At 49.7% G+C, this 21,141-nt stretch overlaps 1 protein-coding gene across 1 annotated transcript; it reads right to left on the reverse strand.

The window, feature by feature from the left end:
- Positions 1 to 1,007: 1,007 nt before the first annotated feature.
- On the reverse strand, positions 1,008 to 21,126 carry KLHDC10 (kelch domain containing 10). Its single transcript, XM_009900223.2, has 9 exons — positions 20,981 to 21,126; positions 8,963 to 9,184; positions 8,159 to 8,313; positions 7,047 to 7,195; positions 6,076 to 6,160; positions 4,580 to 4,646; positions 3,442 to 3,489; positions 2,764 to 2,903; positions 1,008 to 1,423 (listed from the first exon to the last, which is right to left on the reverse strand). The coding sequence occupies exons 1-9, from the start codon at positions 21,096 to 21,098 to the stop codon at positions 1,214 to 1,216; spliced, it is 1,194 nt and encodes a 397-aa protein (XP_009898525.1). The 5' UTR covers positions 21,099 to 21,126; the 3' UTR covers positions 1,008 to 1,213.
- Positions 21,127 to 21,141: the final 15 nt, after the last annotated feature.

The following is a 21,141-nucleotide window of genomic DNA, read 5'->3' on the forward strand; positions in this document are numbered from 1 at the left end:
TCCTGGGTTGAGTGCTCCATGAGGCTTCCAAGGATCCAGGTGAAAACCACAGGCACCAGTAACATCCTTTAATGCCCAGGAGGAAAGGTAAGGGAAAAAAGGCCAAGGGGTAGAAGGAAACAGGCAAGGAAGGAACCAACCAACCAAGGAAGGGAGGATGGAAACATACAAGAAACAAAGTGGGGGGGGAAATGAAGAAACAAAGAAACAAACAAGGCAGGAAATGCACAAACAACCCAAAAAGCTTTCCAGGGTCATGCTAGAAGTCAGCTGGTGGCAAGCAGGACTTGAGCTGGGCAGGAGAAGCTGCAGGTTAAGAGACAGCTCTGAAAGCTACAGGCTGAGGGTTGGTTTTTTGTGTGGTTATTTTTTTGCTTTTTTTTCTGTTAGCTCAGATGAGCAGAAAGGGTTAAGAAAAGAGTCAGCAAAACTTCTTCCCTCCCCACAGCCACCCTCAGTAAACTACACAGTAGTCCATTAAAGTGGGCAACTTCTAACCAGTCTTCCAAGCAAACCTTTCAATATGAAAAGGTGAAGGAGCACAGACAAGGGGATGTTTCAAACCTCTGAACACTGGGCACCAGGAGAAGCTGAGCAGGCAAAGCTTGGCTCCTTGCCCACCCCCTCCCCTCCCCCCCAACGATGTTCCAGCTGTCTTGTGAAGCTCAAAGAGGTGGGAACATGCCCATGGAACACATGCAAAGCCTTCAAAGCAAAAGGAGGTGCTGGATTTTTAGAGAGGGAGAGCTCAGCTGGGAGTTAGCAGGCTGGGTGTCATTTAAGAGGAGCAGGAGAGGTTGGTTGTTGGTCTGCACCGCCCTCTGTTAGGTACAGCTCGCGAAGACACGGAGTCGAAGATGGCGTGGAAGCACGGGCTTGGCCATTCGGGAAGCTCCCCACCACCCCCCGTCGGGGCACGAGCAGGGTGCTGCCGACACTTCGCTGGGTGAGGCCCCCCGGCGTGGTGCTGAGTGACGGGGGCGTTTCCAGAGCCGAGAGTGCAACGTGGAACTTCTCCCGAACAACTGAAATCAAAAACTCCTAGAAAGGCATCGATGTATTTGCTGAGTAAGGCGTGGAGCAGGCTCCTCCATCTCCTGTGATCTTCCTTAGCAGGACCAGCTCTGGTATCCATAAATAAGGGCAGGGGGGCAGGAAGGGGGCTTCGTGAATGCAGCACGTCTCGGACAGAAGCGGCGAGCTGAAGACGGGCTCATTTTAGTCGCTCCACCAGTCCCTGCGTCAGTCCAAGGTGCAAAAGCTGAGATCTGGAGAGGGTTGCTAGGTGAGGGAAATACTCCAGAAGCTTCTCCCACGACAGTTCCAGTAGGCTGGGGACCACCAGCCACATTTTGAAGAGCGAGCCAGTCCGTTTGTTTTCGTGGATGTTGACCACCCCTCCGTGAACATACATGCAGCCAGCCTAGGTGGGGACAAAGTGGGAGAGGGGAGCTAGGAGGGAGTACAGCCCAAACTGCCCCAGCAGGCACTGCTGAGGAGCAACTACAGCTCCGCAGGAAAAGCTGCATTGGACTCTGCAGCTTCCCAGCTGGTTCGTCACAGTGAGATCCATCTCACACACCTTTAGGTCCTGCTACATGTGTTACAAAGTCGGTCACCCTCAGCTCCTCTCGTAGCCAGGGGAAAGACACCCTAAAGCTCACAGCCACAGCTCAGAGTGCTTTGCTTTGTATTTTAGGTGAATTCTACCCCAAAAAAATCAATTCCAGGAGGGGGCAATGTGTTGCTAAGCTAATCTATAACCACACTTAGGCTTCAGCTCCAATAAGGTCTTTTTTTAACAGTAACCCCCCACACCATACAAAAACATCTGCTCTGCTGGCTCAGCAAGCCCAGCTCCAGGAATGACACGAAGGAAGAGAGGTGAGACAACGGCTGGGGCTCAATGAGCTCAGAGATCTTTTCCAACCAAAACAATTCTAGGATTCTATGACAAGCTCAGCTGCTGGCTTCGTTTGTCATTTATTTATTTTTTTTTATATACAGGATTGAGGAAAAAAAGGGGGGTGGCATTTCTGCTGTCCAGGCACTGCCAGCAAGCCCTGAGCTGCTTGGGAAACACCTTTATCAAGTCTAAGGTTTCCCAGAAAGAGCTGAATTCATAACAACCTCTAAAATCCTAGAATGGTTTGGGTTGGAAGGGACCTTAAAGGTCATCTGGTTCCAACCCCCTGCCATGAGCAGGGACAGCTTCCACTAGAACAGGTTGCTCAAAGCCTCATCCAGCCTGGTCTGATGATTACCTGGTGACACCTGCTCTTCAAACCACATCATCTGAGCCCTCACATGCTGCCCTAAGGCCACCATCAGGTGAAGGAGGTTGAAGCCACAGAGAAATGCTTTTCTTGATGCTTGCTGCTCATCAACCACAGCTTCCAGCTATGGTAAGAAGCTCCAGCACTAGCAACCTTCCCATGAGAAGTGCTTTCCAAAGAGGAACTGCTCATCACTCATGGAGTCACTCCTTGGAGAGATGATGCAGTTTAAAAGCTAAACTTAGCTTTGTTGCTTTCAGAGAGCAGAACATCCTGAGTGTCGCCACTCTCCACAGCAGCAAGAATAAAAGGAGACAATGCAGTGACCTCATGCTAGCCCTTAGTCTCCCCTCTAAAGATGCTGCCTCCAGTAGGAGGACCTGCTTGGTAAGGTAGGTTCAGTTCTATTTACAGCCCACACAAATGTCAGAGTGCTTGGACAAAGGGTTTGAGCTTCAGCTAGATAGGAAAGAAATGAGTCACTTACTGGTGTGACAGCAGCACAGTGGAAATAGGCTGGTTCTGGCATGAGAGCTGGGAGCTTGACCCACTGGAAGGTTTGGAGGCTTAGCTTCCAAATGTCTCCCAGAATCACTTCTCCGTTATAGCCTCCACAAACAAAGACATCTGCAAGAGAAGAAACAACAGTGCTTATGGGACCAGCAGTGACTGGAGTCAACAATCACCTCTGCAGGACAGCTTCAGGATCAACACAGGCACCTCAATGCACCTCAACACAAGCTCTCAGCACCTCCCAAATTGGTCACAGCACAGGGGTCATACTTGTGGAGGACACTCAGAGACTCACAGAAGTTGCAGTCTGTCATGGACAGTTATGGTTAGAACTCATGGTATCTAACACTGAAGTGGCCACAATTGCAAAGGAGGTTTGTGTGTGACCTAAATCCTGCAGAATTCCAGCAAGGAACAGTCCTGTGCACTCCCTTCTTCATTTGCCCACAGCAGAATCCCGGCCCCCCCCCCAGAGTGGTGCCAACTGGGCAGCTTAAGGCCTGCTAAAGGGAACAAAATCCTTCTCCAGAAGACACGTGTGCCCTGCAGTTCTCTCAGAGGTGTGGAAGGCCAGCTGGTCTCAGGCTAGAAGGATGGGCTTGGCACTGCTAGGTTGTGTGGGCCACACCTGTTTTCAGGAGGCAGATCTTACCATTTTTGATCTGGACGCAGCTGTGGCATCTTCTGGCTGCTGGGAAGCCTGAGGAGAAGGAACAACAAGTTATCAACTGGAGTTGCTTTGAAGTGCTTGGGCAATTGGTGGTTGTATCTCAACGTATCATCAAGGACAGGAGTCACTCGTTTCACTTCTAAGAGGCTTCTGACTTAGCAACCATCCAGCCTCAGGTTTGACTCCACGAAAGGAAGAAACGTGCTGGAACCTCATTCCCCACAGACTCCACCTCTCACCTTTAGTGAAAACCAGCAGCCAAGGACCTACAAGGTTTCAGGAAAACCCCTGCTGCTAACCAGATCCTTCAGAGGGAGCAGAGATCATAGAGTCAGAGAGTGGCTTAACATCTACTCCAACCTCCCTGCCATGGGCAGGGAAGCCTCTCAGCTAGGCTTGGTTGCTCAAGACCTCATCTAAACTGGCCCTGAACACTTCCAAGGAGGGAGCATCCACCTCTCTGGGCAACCTGTTCCAGAGCCTCACCAAGATGCAATCTATCTTCTCCTGGGAGGAGAAGCAGCCACTCTTGCCTTTCCCACCTAAGGAGTGTGAGAAGCCAGACTGCTAAACATGTTTCAGATGGGTTAGACCTTGCTGTGAAGGCTCTGAACGAGCAGACCCAGATGCCAGTATCAAGTCATGCATGGTACAACAAGGCTCATAGGTTCATAGAGTGGTTTGGGTTGGAAGGGACCTTAAAGATCATCTAGTTCCAACCCCACTGCCATGAGCAAACACACTTTTCACTAGACCAGGCTGCTCAAGGCCTCATCCAGCCTGGCTCTGAATACCTCCAGGGAGGGGGCATCCACAGCCTCCCTGGGCAACCTGTGCCAGTGTCTCACCATCTTCCTGTAAAGAATTTCTTCCTAATCTCCAGTCTACATCTACAATTCTCAAGCTTCAATCCATCCCATCTTGTCCTAACATTTGAAGCACTTGTGAAAAGTCCCTTCCCAGCTCTCCTGTATAGCCCCCTTCAGATACTGGAAGGCCACTGTAAGGTTTCCACAGAGCCTTCTGCTGGTTATGACTCAGCTTGGCAGGAAAGTGCCATCTTCAAGCATTTGGCCACCCTCTGGTTGAGAAGGGAAGAGAGAGGGAATTCCAGACTCACCAACTTTTTCATGAGGTTTTGTAGCAATTTCCTCCCAGGTGTTGGTTTCCAGGTTGTAGGCATGGATCTGAAGGGAGAAAGAGGAGCCATTAATTCCTCCTGCTTCTGCCATTACCACCATGACACAGTTACAGGCTCTGACCAAGGGAGCCAAGAGAAAAAACAACCTTTATCCATGGAGTCTGAAAACAAAAATAGCTCCTCTCAGCCAGTGACTAAGCAAGTATGACACCACCTTCAGAGTGTATGAGCTTACAATCACAGAATCATTTATGCTGGAAAAGATCTTTAAGATCATCCACTCCAACGCTATCTACCAAGTCTGGTCCTAAGCTATGTCCTTCAGCACAACAACTCTGCCATTTTTAAACCACTCCAGAGACAGAGATTCAACCACAGCCCTGGGGACCTTGTCCCAGTGTTTCAGAACCCTTTTAGGGAAGAAGTTTCTTCTAATGTCCAACCTAAACCTCCCCTGGGGTAACTTGAGGCCATTTCCTCATATCCTGTCAATTGTTCCTTGGGAGATTAGACCAACTCCCCACCTGGCTCCAACCTCCTTTCAGGGAGATGGAAAGAGCCAGAAGCTCTCCAATCAGCCTCCTCTTCTCCAGACTAAGCAACCCCACTTCCCTCAGCTGTTCCTTACCAGACCTATTCTCCAGACCCTTCACCAGCTTTGCTGCCCTCCTCTGGACAAGTTCCAGCCCCTCAATGTCCTTCTCAGAGTGAGGGGCTCAAATTGAACTCAGTGCTCAAGGCAATCGCTTCCCTGGAGATTACTAAACTTTCACCTCAGGTTTTGCCCTTTCAGCTGCACAGCTGAAGAAGAAGCCAATATTGCTTTTAACAATCACTGACACACCCTCCAGTTCTCCAAAGTACTGAGAAACACCCAACTCATGGTGCTAAAAAATCATGGTAACTGCTGCAGTTTCAACTTTCTTTGGAAGCAGAGCTCTATTTAAAGTCTCCTCATTTATCATTTTGGTGTTTGAAATGAATCCACTTTTCTCTCCTCACAAGAAATTGAAGTGCAGGGTTAAGGGAGAAGAATAGGGTAACCATATGGACATCTGAATTTAGCATCAAGGGACTTGATGCATCTTTGGGACTTTCCTGGTTTGGCACAAATGCAACACACAGAGCCTTCTCTTCTCCAGGCTGAACAGACCCAAGTTCCTCAGCCTGTCCTCGAAGGAGTGGTCCTCCAGCCCTCTGACCATCTTTGTGGCCTCCTCTGGACCCTCTCCAACAGATCCAAAGTCCTCTCCAACAGATCACTGGTCACTGTGTAGCAGATTCATCATCATCTTTAAGTCAACAGGATGTGTTTGTGGCAACCCCAGGTTTCACAGAAAGAGGAGAACACTTTGCTTCTAGTTGTCTATTTCTCTACTAAGCTCTCCAGGCCAGATGAAGAGACCATGCTGGTTATGCCTCACTGCAGAAAACCCCCTGCCCAAGCAAGCACTCAAGGTTTCAGATCACTTCACCTTATCTAAGGAATAAGCTGTCCAGGAAGTTCCACCTCCCAAGATATAAATCCGTTGACCATCATGAGCAATTTCATGTCTGTACCTGAAAGTGCCAAGAAGGACATTTAGCAGCACAAGAAATTGGTTCAAGGGAGCATCAACACAACTCTTTTGGAAAACACTATCCAATTCCCATGGCTTACAATGACAGCCCAAGCCTGGCTGTGTGGCATCAGTCCCCCAGGCCGGGAGCTCTCAGAAGATGTGGAGGCTTTCATGAGCAACCTAAGCAGCACTCTGGAACCTTGCAAGGCATTTTCTGAGAGCAGAGCACCACACAACTTCAGTAGAATCACAGAATTGTTTTGGTTGGAAGAGACCTTTAATATCATCAAGTCCAACCATTAACCCAGCACTCCCAGGTCACCACTAAACCATGTCCGTCAGCACATCTGCACAGCTCTGAAAACCTCCAGGGATGCAGACACCACCACTGCCCTAGGCAACCTAGCCCAGGCCTTGACAACCCTCAAGGGGATGAAATTGTTCCTCATGTCCAACCTAAACTTCCCCTGGGGCAACTTGAGGTTGTTTCTTCTTGTCCTGTTGGGAGGCCCCAGTGAGATACATACAGTGGAGCATGATGATGGCCTTCAAACCCTTCCTCTCACTAAGATGATCCCTGGGTGATCTACCAGCCTTCCTTTCTCCACACCTTGCCATCAATCAGGACCTCACCTCAACACTGACCAGAGCAAGCCGCCAGCTGTTCTGGCACAATGCAGTCCAGATGAATGTCCTGGCAAAGGCCTCACATCCCACTCCTACATCCCCTTGTGTGCCAGACTGGTGGAGCACCAGCTGGGTATGCTTCACAGCCAAAACCACTGCTCTAACAGTGTCCTATGTGTGTTCTCTCAGCTTCTCAATCCTAGGAAAGGTGGTGACTCGCCAGTGCAAAAGCTCTCTGGGACTGCCCAGCTTCTCACCTCTCCTCTGGCATGTCACAGGACATGTTGTTGGGTTTCAGCTGGATCCACTCTCTGGTGTTGAGGTCCAGCTTGTGTAGGTCGGTGCTGTAAATGTAACCAGTTGTTCCTCCAAAGACGTAGAGACAACCATTGATGATGGCCATGGCCTAGGAGGTAACAGAGAGAAACCAGCTGGAAAGGATGTGTGGCATCAGTGTCTGCAAGAGAGAAAGTTCCTGCCCTCCCAAACCAAGACACTGCTTGCAAGGTTCTGCTTACAACTTGGAAGATGATGTGTCAGGAAGAGGTATGAAGACAGAAAGGATCATAGAATCGTTTGGGTTGGAAAAGACCTTTAACATCATCAAGTCATAGAATCATACAATGGTTTGGGTTGGAAGGGATCCTAAAGATCATCTAGTTCTAGCCTCCCTGCCATAGACAGAGAAATCTTCCAACAGACCAGGTTGCTCAAAGCCTCATCCAACGTGGCCTTCAACACCTCCAGGAGGGAGGCATCCACAACCTCCCTGGTCAGCCTGTTCCAGTGTCTCACCACTGGGGTCTTGTAGGTCTCCTTCTTGGACAGGGAGGCTGCTATAAGGTCTCCCAGGAGCCCTCCCTTCTCCAGATCTCTTCTATGGAGACAGACTGAGAGAGTTGGGGCTGTTCAGTCTGGAGAAGAGAAGGCTCTGAGAAGACCTTATTGTGGCCTTCCAGTATTTGAAGGAGGCCTACAAGAAAGCTGGGGAGGGACTGTTTAGGGTGTCAGGGAGTGATAGGACTAGGGGGAATGGAACAAAAAAAAAAAAGAGAAATGTGTAGATTCAGATTGGATGTTAGGAAGAAATTCTTCCCCATGAGGGTGGTGAGACACTGGCACAGGTTGGCAGGGAGGTGGGGGAAGCCTCATCCCTGGAGGTTTGTAAGGCCAGGCTGGATGTGGCTCTGAGCAACCTGATCTAGTGTGAGGAGTCCCTGCCCATGGCAGCAGGGTTAGAACTGAATGATCCTTGAGGTCTCTTCCAAGCCTAACGATTCTGTGATCCTCCATGGTCTGTCCTCTTCTCTCTGCCACCCGGCACGTGCCTCAAGCGCCTGGAGAAGGGCCAAGTGCCTGTGTTCCATACCTGGCCGTAGATGCGGTTGGGTTTCTTCCCCCTGCAGCTGAGCAGAGCCCACCTCTTGTACTTGACGTTGCAGACGTGGACGTCATTGCCATTGCTCTCCCCAAAAGGGATCCCGGTGCCCCCGAAGACTAGGAGGTTGTTCCCATGCAACACAACTAGGAGGGAAGAGACAGAGCACAGACAGCTTGCTGCTGAGAGGTGCAGAAGAAGCCAACAGGCAGAGAGAACTCAGTGTTATTCAAACACCCTACAGCTCACACCACGTGTTTATGGCTTGGGAATCGCACCTCCAGTGTTCAAGGCCAGGCTGGATGAGGCCTTGAGCAATGTGGGCTAGTGGAAGGTGTTCCTGCCCAGGGCAGAGGGGCATGGAACTAGATGATCTTTAAGGTCCCTTCCAACCCAAACCATTCCATGAATCTATTCTCTGACGCACACTACAAGAATTCAAGCTAAAAACCATGGCAACCACAGGCCTGCTTTGAAAAATGGCTCCTGAACAGAGAGCGCTATTTTGGGATGCTTTGAGCTGTCTGATTGCACTGAGCTGCTCTAAGAGCAGGTGCCCTACAGCCATCAAGCTAAAGACCTGAAGACCGTCTCTTGCACTTGACATTTTTCTTTCCCCTCTGCCTCAACCTAAGCAAAAAAGGGAAAGAAAAACACAAACCCAACCCAAACTCAAGGCTGCTTGCAGAAGAGCTGGGAAGAGGATGCAGATTTCCCAGTTCTTGCCCAGTTTTGGATTCCACCAGGCACACTGCTGCAGGAGGAGGCACATGGGGAGGGAATTTCCATACGTACGTGACATGGAGGCTAGCTCCCTGGGCATGTAGCCTTCAGTGCCCATTTGATGCCAGGTGCCTGTAGCAAAGTTGTACCTCCAGAGTTCTCTGAAAAGCGGGTAGTCTTCATTCTCTGGCCCACCAGACTCATCGTAGTCAGGATTGTAGCCTCCAAACACATACAGGTTGGCATTATCTGCCACACAACGATGGCCACTTCTTGCTGGTGGAGATCTGTGGCCTACAGCAAAAGGAGAAGGTAAAAGTACCTCAGTTAAGTGGCAGCTGAGGAGCTTGTGTCAAAGGGTTGGGACTACATGTGCTGTGGTGCTCCTCCAGTGAGAGCTGCTGGTGTTTAGCCCTAGGGAAGCATGTCTGCGCTTGGCTCACAACAACCCCAAGAAGGCCTCAGGCTGGGGAAAGTGGAGGAAAACTGCCTGGTGGAAAAGGGCCTGGGAGAGCTGGTCAACAGTGGCTGAATATGAGCCATTGAGTGTGCCCAGGCAGCCAAGAAGACCACCAGCATCTTGGCTTGCATCAGCAGGAGTGTGGCCAGCAGGACCAGGGCAGGGATTATTCCCCTGTACTGTGCACTGGTGAGGTCACACCTTGAGTACTGGGGTCAGTTTTGGGCCCCTCACTCCAAGAAAGGACATTGAGGGGCTGGAGCATATGCAGAGAAGGGCAATGAAGCTGGTGAAGGGTCTGGAGAACAGGTCTGGTGAAGAACAGCTGAGGGAAGTGGGGTTGCTTAGTCTGGAGAAGAGGAGGCTGAAGGGAGACCTTCTGGCTCTCTCCAACTCCCTGAAAGGAGGCTTGAATCAGGTGGGGCTTGGTCTCTTCTCCCAAGGAACAAGTGACAGGACAAGGAGAAATGGCCTCAAGTTGCACCAGGGGAGGATTAGGTTGGACATTAGGAACAGTTTTTTAACCCAAAGGTTTGCCAAGGCCTGGAACAGGCTGCAAAGGATTGTGGTGGAGTCCTTGGCTCTGGAGGGCTCTCAAAGCCTTGCAGATGCAGTGGTGAGGGCACGGTTTAGCAGTGACCTGACAGTGCTGAGTTAATGGTTGGACTCAGTGATCTTAAAAGCTCTTTTCCAACCAAAATGGTTCTGTGGTTTTATGATTCTGTTTTCCTCCTGGCACCTTGTATCTCAAGAAGACTCTTTCCACCTTGGACATCCCATGCCTTCCTAAACATGCACCCAGGCAGGTCTGGTACAGCAAGGAAGAACTCATCATAGATAGAGGCATTTGCACTGGGAGGGAGCACAGCATGGAACCCATCTGAGATGCAACAGCTTCAGCTTGACAACTGGCAGAAGCAGCCCTTCCCAAGAGTAAGCTCTCTGCCTACCCACCCTCTTCCCTAGAAGCAAGGAGGACAATCCAAGCTCAAACCTCAAATGGAACAGACAAGACTGATCTTCTAAACAGCAATGCTCTTGTTGGTCAGAGGTGCCCAAGAAGTGATTCTGAGCTTGCTCAGATTTGATGCAGAGCAAGAGCCAAGTGCAGTGCCAGAGGTGGATGTTCTCCAGTGAGACACAGGACCATGTAATTGACGAGAAACATGAAAGGAAGAGATGATTTGCTGAGGTCCATGCAAAAAGGAGCTGATTGTGGATGCCTTTAGAACATTTCAAGCTGACTACACCTGGAAGGGTCCAAAAATAATTTTGTCTATGTAGCAGAACATTGTTTTGGTGAGAGTACCTCTAAGCTTCATCTTCAGAAGCAGGATCCAGTTTAGGAGACTGTGACGTGTCATTTCAATTTGTAACCATTCCTGCCTCAAGACAAGCCAGTTGGAACTAAAGAGCTAACCCAAGAAACCATCAGCAGAGGATTCCTGAAGAGCTCCACACTTCCAGCCTGCTGATTTTAATCTCTGCTCTTCACTAACACCTTCATTTCAATGGACTGTATCATGCCCACAGAGGCTCAGAGAAGAGGGCTCTTAAAAACTGGAGCAGGCTGCCCAGGGAAGTGGTTGAATCCCCACCCCTGGATGCAGTTAAAAGCCATCTAGACATGGTGCTCAGTGATATGGTGGAATGGTGGACCTGGTATAATTAGATAATGGTTGGACCTGATGAACTTGGAGGTCTTTTACAACCATGATGATTCTGTGCTATCTTGGTGGTTCAACTAAATGACCTTTAAAGGTCCCTTCCAACCCAAACCATTCTATGATTCTGTGATATCTACCCACAGAAGAGGGAAAGAAAATGATCTACTGCACCTTCCGAGTCACCTATGACCATGTACTAATGGACTGGACCATGTCAAACTCAGTTGTCACCAAACTCTTCTATTCAGACTTGAAGTGATGTTCAGTCATTTCAGAAGAAAGCCTTAGAGAAAGATTCCCCAAGGTCTATCCTTCTGAAGAAGAGACCTGTAAAAGCTGAACCTGTTGAAGAGTTCATTCAGATGAGTTCCTTCAGCAGACAAACTCTAGGAGTTGCACCTCCAATAAAAAGCTGCATTTCCATTTCATTATGTGTTAGGAGATGATTCACATCTCCTCCTGACATTCTTCAGGCAAGCTTTGGATCTGGTTTTGTTCCAGTTGCCAGTGACCCACAGCAAGCCTATTGCAAGCTTCAGAAGGTGCAGGAAGATGGAAACACCCATGGGTTTGCTAACTTCTTCCACTCATTAGCAAAGCCCACCTGCCCAAGAGGTGGACCTATCCCAGACTACTAAAGAAGCACCCAACAGCAAGTGAGGCACAGCAAGGTACCATCTCCATGCTCCACTATGAACTCGGTGATGCTGGGCACGGAAAATAGCAGCACGCTGTAGGGAGCCAAGGCAGACTGGTGGGAGAGAGGTCATTGAATCACAGAACCAATTGGGTTGGAAGGGATCTTTCAAGGTCATCTGGTCCAACCCCTCTGCAGTCAGCAGAAACATCTGCAATCGGAGCAGGTCGCTCAGAGCCCCAGACAACCTGACCTGCAATGGTTCCAGGGATGGGGGCATCTACCACCTCTCTGGGCAACCTGGGTCAAGGTCTCACCACCTTCCTTCTCTCCAGTCTAAATTTCCCCCTTTCTGTTTCAAACCATCACCTCCTGTCCTGTCACAACAGGCCCTGCTACAATGTCTGTCCCCAGCTTTCCTCTTGGCTCCTTGAAGTCCTGCAATGCCCCCAGAAGGTCTCCCTGGAGCCTTCTCTTCTCCCGCATGAACAACCCCAACTCTCTCAGCCGGGCCTCACAGCAGAGGGCTTCCAGCCCTCCCATTATTACTGTGGCCTCCTCAGGCCCTGCTCCAACAGATCCATGTCTCTGCTGTGCTGAGCACTCCAGAGCACTGCAGGTGGGGTCTCAGCAGAGCAGAGGGGCAGAATCTCCTCCCTGCACCTGCTCCACAAAGAAAATGAAGTTGGAACATTGTGAAAGGGCCATAATTAAGTCCTACTTTAGGACTGGGCTACCTGATAGAATCTCCCCTGCTGACTCTGCACTGACCTGCTAGCACCCTGTTAAATTCATCCTTCCCTGGTGACTGAGTCACTTCAGAGGGAGCTGCTCAGTTGGCCCAGACTGACTTTGTTAAGGTGGATACCTCATAGAACACATCTCCTGCAAGAGGTGTTACTAGAACTGCAGAGTAACCAAAGAGGTGGCATGAATATCTGCTGCTGATTCTCCTCATGTGACCCAGCACAGCAACCAATGTACAAGACATTTGTATTCTACCTCACCAAAAACTGAATAGAAAACAGGGCTGGGGCAAGAAGAAGAAAACAGAATCCCAGCATGGTGGGGGTTGGAAGGGACCTTTGGAGATCACCCAGAACAACCCCTCTGCTAAAGGAGGGTCACCCACAGAAGCTTGCCCAGGACCACAATGGCCAGGTGGGGTTGGAAGCTCTCTCTGAGCAGTCTGCTCCAGCACTCCACCACCCTCACACCAAAGAATCCAAAGAATTTTCTCCTCATGTTCAGAGGGAACTTCCTGGGTTCCAGTTTGTGTCCATTGCCTCTTCTGTCACTGGGCACCAGTGACAAGTCTGGCTCTATCCTCTTGCCCCCCTCCTTTAGCTCTTGCTGAGCATTGATCAGATCCCCTCTCAGGCTGCTCTTCTCCAGGCTCAACAGCCCCAGGGCTCTCAGCCTTTCCTCAGTTCCAGTTTCTTCAGCTTCTTCATAGCCTCCACTGGACTCTCTCCAGTAGTTTCCTGTCTCTCTTTAACCGGGGAACTCAGAATTGAACCGAGCTCCTCCAGGTCTGGCCTCATTAAGGGAAAGTAGAGGGGGAGGAGAGCCTCTCTCAACCTGCTAGCCTCCCTCTTCTTCTCACAGCCCAGGAGACCATTTGCCTTCTTGGCCACAAGGGCACATTGCTGCCTCAGAGATGTTTGTGCAAAAAAAAAGAAAAAGGAGACAAATCTCTTTATTTTGGAGGAGAAAGCATCTCGAAGGGTGCCCATCAAAACTACCATTCAAAACGTCCATCTTATGGGAAGGACAGAGCTGAACTGCACCTGCTGGTCCACAAAGGCTGTTCCTTTTCTGACTGACATAAGCTTAAAAGTTTATTAAATTCTTCCTCTGGTCCTTTGATAGCTACAGAAGATTACTGAGGGCCTGAAGAACAAAAAACAACACACAAGTCCCTCAGAATCAGAGGATACTTGAAGTTATAGAGCAGATAAAATGGTACCAGCATGCCCAGACCCACAGCATAGATCAACAGCTCCACTCAAGTCTCTCAGACTTCTCTGCTCTTCTTCAACAGCTCTGTGATGAAGACACAGAAGAAGAAAATTCAACTACCAAGCATCAGCTGTTTGCAGTGAATGACAGGCAGCACAAAGGTAAGGTGAGAGGTGCTTCAAAGACAAGTTCTGAAGAACAGAGGTGGGTTCTTTGCTTCCTTTTCCCCAGCCTTTCATGATTGCAAGGGAAAAAATAAAACCAGTCATGATCTTACTGGTGAGCTTCATCAAGAGGGGAGCACCTGCTAGGGAGTTGGTAAGCCAGCCCAGATGGCCTTTCTTTTTGTTAAACAGGAGGAAAAATGGTCAAATTAGATGAATTAATTCCACAGAAGAGCAATTCAGGAGTTGAATATGAAGCTGGTTTGAGAGCCCACCTGAAACCATTCCTTTTCTTGCCATGAACATGCTGCCAGAAGACATTAAATTAGCAAGAGATCCTTTACAGTGAGGGTGCTGAGACACTGGAACAGGATGTCCAGAGAGGCTGTGCATGCCCCCTCCTTTGAAGTGTTCAAGGCCAGCTTGGATGAGGCTTTGAGCATTCTGGTCTAAGTGGAAGGCGTGGATGATGTCCCTGCCCATGGCAGGGGGTTGGAACTAGATGCTCTTTAAGGTCCCTTCCAACCCAAACTATTCTCTGAATCTATGAAGTAAATCCATGAGCCAGTAAGAAACTCCTGATTCTGGGATTCTCTATTTCTACAGTTCTCTGTTTCTCTGATTCTCCATTTCTATTATCCTATAGGAGAGGCTGAGGGTACTGGGGTTGTTTCAGCCGGGAGAAAAGGAGGCTGAGGGGAGACCTGGCTGTCTGCAACTCCCTGAAAGGAGGCTGGGGGTTGGTCTCTTCTCCCAAGGAACAAGTGACAGGACAAGAGGAAACAGCCTCAAGTTGTGCTGGGGAGGTTTGGGTTGGATATGAGGAACAATTTCTTCCCTGTAAGACCAGGCTGCCCAGAGCAGTGGTGGAGTCTCCATCTCTGAAGGGATTTAAAAGCTATGTAGATGTGGTGCTGAGGGATATGATTTAGTGGTGACCTGGCAGTGTTGGGTGAACAGTTGAACTTAATGATCTTAAAGGTATTTTCCAACCAAAATGATTCTATGATTTTATGCTCTTGAGTCACACACGACACAAAGTAGTCCATGATATCCAGGTGTAGCATCAAACACCTCCCAGAACAGTGACCCCAGCAACTGCCCTTGAGAGCCACTGGGGTCACAAAGTCATAGAATGGTTTGGCTTAGAAGGAACCTTAAAGATCATCTACTTCCAACCCCCCTGCCATGGGCAGGGACATCATCCACTAGACCAGGTTGCTCAAAGCCTCATCAACCTGGCTTGGAACACTTGCAGAGAGTGGGCAACCACAACCTTCCTGGGCAACCAATTCCAGTGTCCTGCAGTGAAGAACATCTTCCTTCTCTCCAGTCTAGATCTTCCTCTTTTAGTTTCAAAACATCACCCCTTTTCCTCTCACAACAGGATCAATCTGTCCTCAGCTTTCTTCTCACCCCCTTTAAATCCTGAAAGGCCACCAGAAGGTCTCCCTGGAGCCTTCTTTTCTCCAGGCTGAACAATCTCAGCTCTCTCAGCCTGGCCTCACAGCAGAGGGCTTCCAGCCCTCCCACCATTGCTGTGGCCTCCTCTGACCCTGCTCCAACAGGTCCATGTCTCTCTTGTGCTGAGGGCTCCAGAGCTGGCCCCAGCACTGCAGGTGGGGTCTCAGCAGAGCACAGCAGAGGGGCAGAATCCCCTCCCTCCACCAGCTGCCCACACTGCTGGGGATCAGCCCAGCACAGGTTGGCTGTGGGCTGGGAGCACACAGTGCTGGCCCATGTGCAGCATTTCACCCACTAGCACCCCCAAGTCCTTCTCCACAGGGCTGCCCTGCAGCCCTCCATCTCCTACCCTGTGTTGATACCAAGGGTTACCCAGATCCATGTACAGTACCTTGCTCTTGTTGACCCTCATGAGCTAAGGTGTGAGCACACATCATCTTTACTGCTCCTTAAGGCTTTTTAAAGATGGCATTGGTATTATTTCCCCAGAAGCAGGTTTCAATCTCTCCCCTTCTGATTTCTGCAAGACTTTTTAGGAACATTTATGTCAAGGGCTGAAGCCAAAGGATGATCAGGTTGAGTGCTTGTGGGTGAGAATTAGAGGGAAGGCCAACAAGGCTGCCATCCTGGTTGGAGTCTGTTATAGACCACCCAACCAGGATGAAGAGGTTGATGAATTATTTTATAGGCAGCTAGAGGCTGTCTCAGGATCACCAGACCTTGTTCTTATGGGAGACTGTAACCTGCCAGGTATCTGCTAGGAACTTAACACTGCAGAGAGGAGGCAGTCTAGAAGGTTCTTAGAGTGTATGGAGGACAGCTTCTTATCCCAGCTGCTGTGTGAGCCTACCAGGGGTAAGGCTTTGCTTGACCTTCTTTTTAAGGGCTGGGGGGAGATGTGGTGGTTGGAGGCTGTCTGGGATCCAGTGACCATGAGATAATTGAGTTTTGAAATTATTGAGTTTTCAAAGCCCTGCCAGCTCTTGGGAGAGGTAACAGGACAAATCAGTATTGACTTTGACTCCAGTCTTCAAAGCTCCATCTTTTTCATACCAGCCAGACAAAATAAGTTTGTAACTCATGTAATTGGAGTCCCTTACAAACATTTGGGTAAGCAGAATGTGAACAGGTTGCCAAGAGCAAGGCTTAAAACCCATTCCTTCATCCAGTTGCATTCAGGCTCTTCAGATCATGCATCTCTTTTCCATGGCAGGCTGCCCAGAAAACACCCAAGAGAGAAAGGAGCTACATGAGGATCCGCAACATCTGAATGACGTCTCTGCTCAGGGCCAAAAGCAGCTGGGAGAGGCCAGAAGATCCAGGCAAGGATGCCAAACACAACCTGCAGGTCACCAGTCACGAGTCTTTCAAATATTTGAAGTCTAAAGAACTGAGATCAGGGCAAAAGAGGAACCATTTGCTCCAGAAATTCCTATCTTGTAGACTGTGGTGCTTCTGCTCTACTGAAATGCAACGCTCCCTTGTTGGGTGGTTGGGTTTTCTCATGTGGAAAGAAAACAAAGGAAGGAATTCTGGAAAATGAGAATCAGAAAGCAGCCCAGACTGGGAGGGACCCCAAGAGATCACAGAACAATTTGAGTTGGAAGGGATCTTAAGGATCATCGAGTTCCAGAGAGGCAGGGACACCTCCTGCTAGAGCTAGGTTGCTCAAGGCCCCATCCAGCCTGGTCTTGAACACTTCCAGGGCTGTAGTCTCCACAACTTCTCTGGGCAATTTGTTCCAGTGCTTTACCCTCACAGTGAAGAAATTCCTTCTAATATCTCTAATCATATCTCTAAATGCCTTCTACTATCTCTAATCATCTGGTCCAACTTCTTGTGGGAAGGGGAAACAACATGAGATTATTGCACCTTGTCCAGCTGCATCCTGAAACCCTCCACTGACAAGGGACCCTGGAGAGGTTTTCCCAGTGCATGATTTTCTCAACATAAAAAGTCTTCCCTAGATCAAGATGAAACCTTTCCTGGAGCAACTTGTACCCATTTCCTCTTGTCTTTTCCATGTACCTCCTTATGAATCCTTGGGATTAGTAGGACTGAAGATCACAGTCTGATGGAAAAAGACCCTCCATCCTTTTTGCATCCAGAAAACCATGATGAGGTCTCCCTGAGCCTCCCCTTCTTCAAGTACTGCCCTAGGTGGTCCTGCTTTGGCAGGAGGCTGGACTCAATGATCTCTAGAGGTCCCTTCCACCCCCCACCACTCTGTGATTCTTTCATCCTCTCCTCTCCAGCCCTTCTTTGGGCCCTCTCCAGACTGTCCACGTGTTTCTTGACTTGTGATGATCACAGCTAGACTCAGCACCACCAGCATGGCATAGAGCAGGATGATCCCATCTCTGCCAGTAATACCCTTGCAAATGCCACCTGGGATCTGATTCTCTTTCAGGCTTGCTTCCTGATGTGACACAAAGGGCTTCAGGGTATTTGAAGTTTCTGTTATAGTTGTTTTAAATACAGATGAGAAGCTCTGAACTTCACCACACACACAAAAAAACCTCTGCTGTGAGTGGGACATGGGGAAAATTATAGCTCAAGACAAGAGCTGAGCATGCAAGAAGCAAAGATATATTTAGGTCTCCAGATTGTTTCTACCCACTTAAACCCTTGTGAAAACACTGAAAAGATTTAAATGTGGACTCAAAGGTTTCCAACAAGGAGAGGAACAAACCACACACCACCTATATTTGACATTTTTGATCCATCTAAAGCTTACAAACACCTAAAAATAGCCCTTTCCTTTCCCTTATTCCATTTCAGATGTTTGAAGAGTCTTTGCCCATCACAAGACAGCAAATACACAAAGAAACTGTGGGGTTTTTTTGAGCTATTAAGTCATCAATGAGACCCTTTTGTGGATGCTGCTTGAGAAAAGTCCCTGTTGAGAAACCCTCAATAGAAATACTCTGCTTCAGAAAGCAAACAGAGCAGCACAGCCCTGCCATCTGCTCTCACTAGCTGCCTGCTAACCTCTTGGAATCACTTATTCTTGCAAATTTAATTCTCCAAAGTGAACAAAAAGGTGTCAGAAGCTCAAAGTCTTTTCCACAAGCATGTGGAAAAGGAGAATGTGACAAAAGCAGCACCTAAATCAGTGTGTGTGCTCTTGTGTGGAACCAAGAGATAGCTCAGATCTGCTTCAAATGCTACATGGCTTAGCAGGAGCAAAACAGCAGGTTGGGGTTGGGAAAGACCTCTGGAGATCATCCAGTCCACCTCCCCCCTCCCTCCTCGATAAAGCAGGGGCACCTGCAGCAGGCTGAACAGAATCACAGCATCCGGGGATCCAGCTCTCTGGGCAGCCTGCTTCAGGGTCCCATCACACTCAAAGCCTGTAAGTTTCCCTTGATGTAATCTCCCAGGTGCCGGTTTGTGCCCACTGCCCCTTTTCCTGTCACTGAGCACTGCTGACAAGCCTGGCCACATCCTCTTGCTCTCCACCCTTTAGCTCTTGCTGAGCATTAATCAGATCCCCTCTCAGGCTGCTCTTCTCCAGGCTCAACAGCCCCAGGGTTCTCAGCTTTTCTTCCTCACAGAGATGCTGCAGGACCCTTAGCATCTTCGGAACCTCTGCTGCATGCAGCAGTTCCTTGTCTCTCTTGAACTGGGGAATCCAGAACTGGACCTAGGACTCCAGCCGTGGCCTCAGTAGGGCAGAGTAGAGGGGAGGACCTCCCTCCACTTGCTGGTCACTGGTGGTAAACAGATCCAGTGCCAAAGTGTGCTACAAATTCTTTGTGTGCTTTCATGAAAGTAATTAGTTATAAAACCAGGATTAATGATTTATGGAAAGAGTCCAGGGCATTCAGTGGTGGGAAAAAGAAAGGACTGCCTCCTGGGAATGCAGAAAGGGAACTAGGAGGTAAGAAGATAAACCTGGCTGGAGAAAACAGAAGGAGGGGGGGAAATTATTCCTCTCTATCCCAATAGTTATGTAAGAGCTGCTGGTGGAGCTCTATAAATAGGACATTAACAGGTGTCAAATGGGGAGAAAATTCCAGCAATTAACTCAAAAGGTAGTCTTCCATCAGGTAGTTTTCAACAGTATCAGTGACCAGCTTTGGGTTTGTTAAGGCTGCAATTAAGTGCTAAGGCAGAGCTGAGTGAATGTAGTTTGCTCCCCAGAACTGGGGGGACATCTGTCCCTCTGCAGGTGGAGAGCCAAAAGCAGGAGTGTTAGAAGCATATTAAGAGGATGTGCTATGAGGTTGCTCAAGGCCAGGGTTAAAATTCAGGAGCATGAAGATAATCAGCTTCCACAGTACCACAGCAGGCCCTTATCACAGAAGGAAGGAAACATGTTTGAGAATTTGCCCAAAAATAGAAACTGTGGAGCCATTCAGCAGCTCCACAGCAGTCTTGCATGAGGCTTGAAGGCATCCTGCCCTTCCACATCCAGATCCTTGCCTTTCAGGCCTCAAGTTGCGCCAGGGGAGACTTAGGTTGGACATGAGGAACAATTTCTTCCCCCAAAGGGTTGTGAAAACCTAGAACAGGCTGTCTAAGGTAGTGATGGACTCTCCATCCCTGGAGAAGTTGTAAAGCTATGGAGATGTGGTGCTGAGGAACATGGTTTAGTGGTGATCTGATAATGCTGGGTTAACGGGTGGACTTGATAATCTTAATGGTCTTTCCTAACCAGAACGATTCTGTGGTTCTCCCAGATCCCTGCTTTCCAGATCCATGCCTTACACAATCAGATTATGACAGGTTTCATAGGGATGGAAATAAAACCCTCCTCTGATAGCCTGTTCCCAGTTGTTCCTTCACATCCCCCACTGAGGGCTATGACTGGTGGTGCCAGAGTAGAAAAGGATGCCTAGAGTACCAGCATCCTGGGTGACAGCACCCCAGCACCATGTGGCTCTCGAGGGCAGGCCATGCTATGGGGATAAGGAGCAAGGGATACACCAAACCAACTGGGAATTCTCCATCACACAACCCTGAGTGCCCCTCCCAGAATTGCAGAACTATTGGGATGGGAGGGAAATCCCCAATCCTGAAGTTGTGAGTTAACTCTGTGAGTTCCCTCCACTAACAGCCTGGGGGTTTTGGAGTGGGGTGGCCCGCACATCCAGAGGCTACGGGGCAACCCCCACACACACATACAGACGTTGCTAAGAGGAAGGTGGAAAAGAGGAAGAATCACCCTTCCCAGGGCACAAAAATGGGCTGACGTCTCTTTCAAGGACCCTCTGGTAAATGAACCTCCCCCATCCCAGGATCATCCCTCCCAGGACTGTGGAACCCCCACCCCAAAAACCGTGTATGCTGGGATTGGAGAAGGGGAGGGTGTGTCACCAGGGTCACAGTGTCGCTGAGACGAGAATGGCGCTCAGCTTCCACTGCGGGTGATCCCCCTTCCACTCCCAAGACTGTCGGTTCCCTTCAACTCCCTAAGATAGTTTGGAAAGGAGTAACTGTCTCCATCCGCACCTGTGACCCCACATATCCCGGGGTCACATCGCAGCCCACCTCACACCCCACCTGCGGGCCCTGGGGAGACGGTGAGTCTCCCTTCCCGAGTCCATGGGGCACCCCAGCGCCCCTCTAGAAATTTTCCAGAATCGCGGGTCTGGGAGCAATCCCTCCAACCGCGGGGCGTCCGTCCCCTCAAGAACGCCAGGACAGGGGTGTCCCGGTTCCCGACACCCCGGGAGTCTTGGGCATGGGGCCACCCCCTCCCACCTCTTCTCAGAACCGGCCGCCACTCACCCGCCGAGCGCGGCCTGGCCGGCAACTGCACAAAGCGGTTGAGAAGGCCACCACCGCCACCCGCCGAGCCACCTGAGCCCTCCCTGATGTTCTCCCGGGCACCGTCCGCTGCCGACATGGCCCCGTCTGTTCCTCCTTAGGGCGAGTCCAGGCGACAGGCG

Source organism: Dryobates pubescens, chromosome Z (assembly GCF_014839835.1).
Source record: "Dryobates pubescens isolate bDryPub1 chromosome Z, bDryPub1.pri, whole genome shotgun sequence".
NCBI lineage: Eukaryota > Metazoa > Chordata > Aves > Piciformes > Picidae > Dryobates > Dryobates pubescens.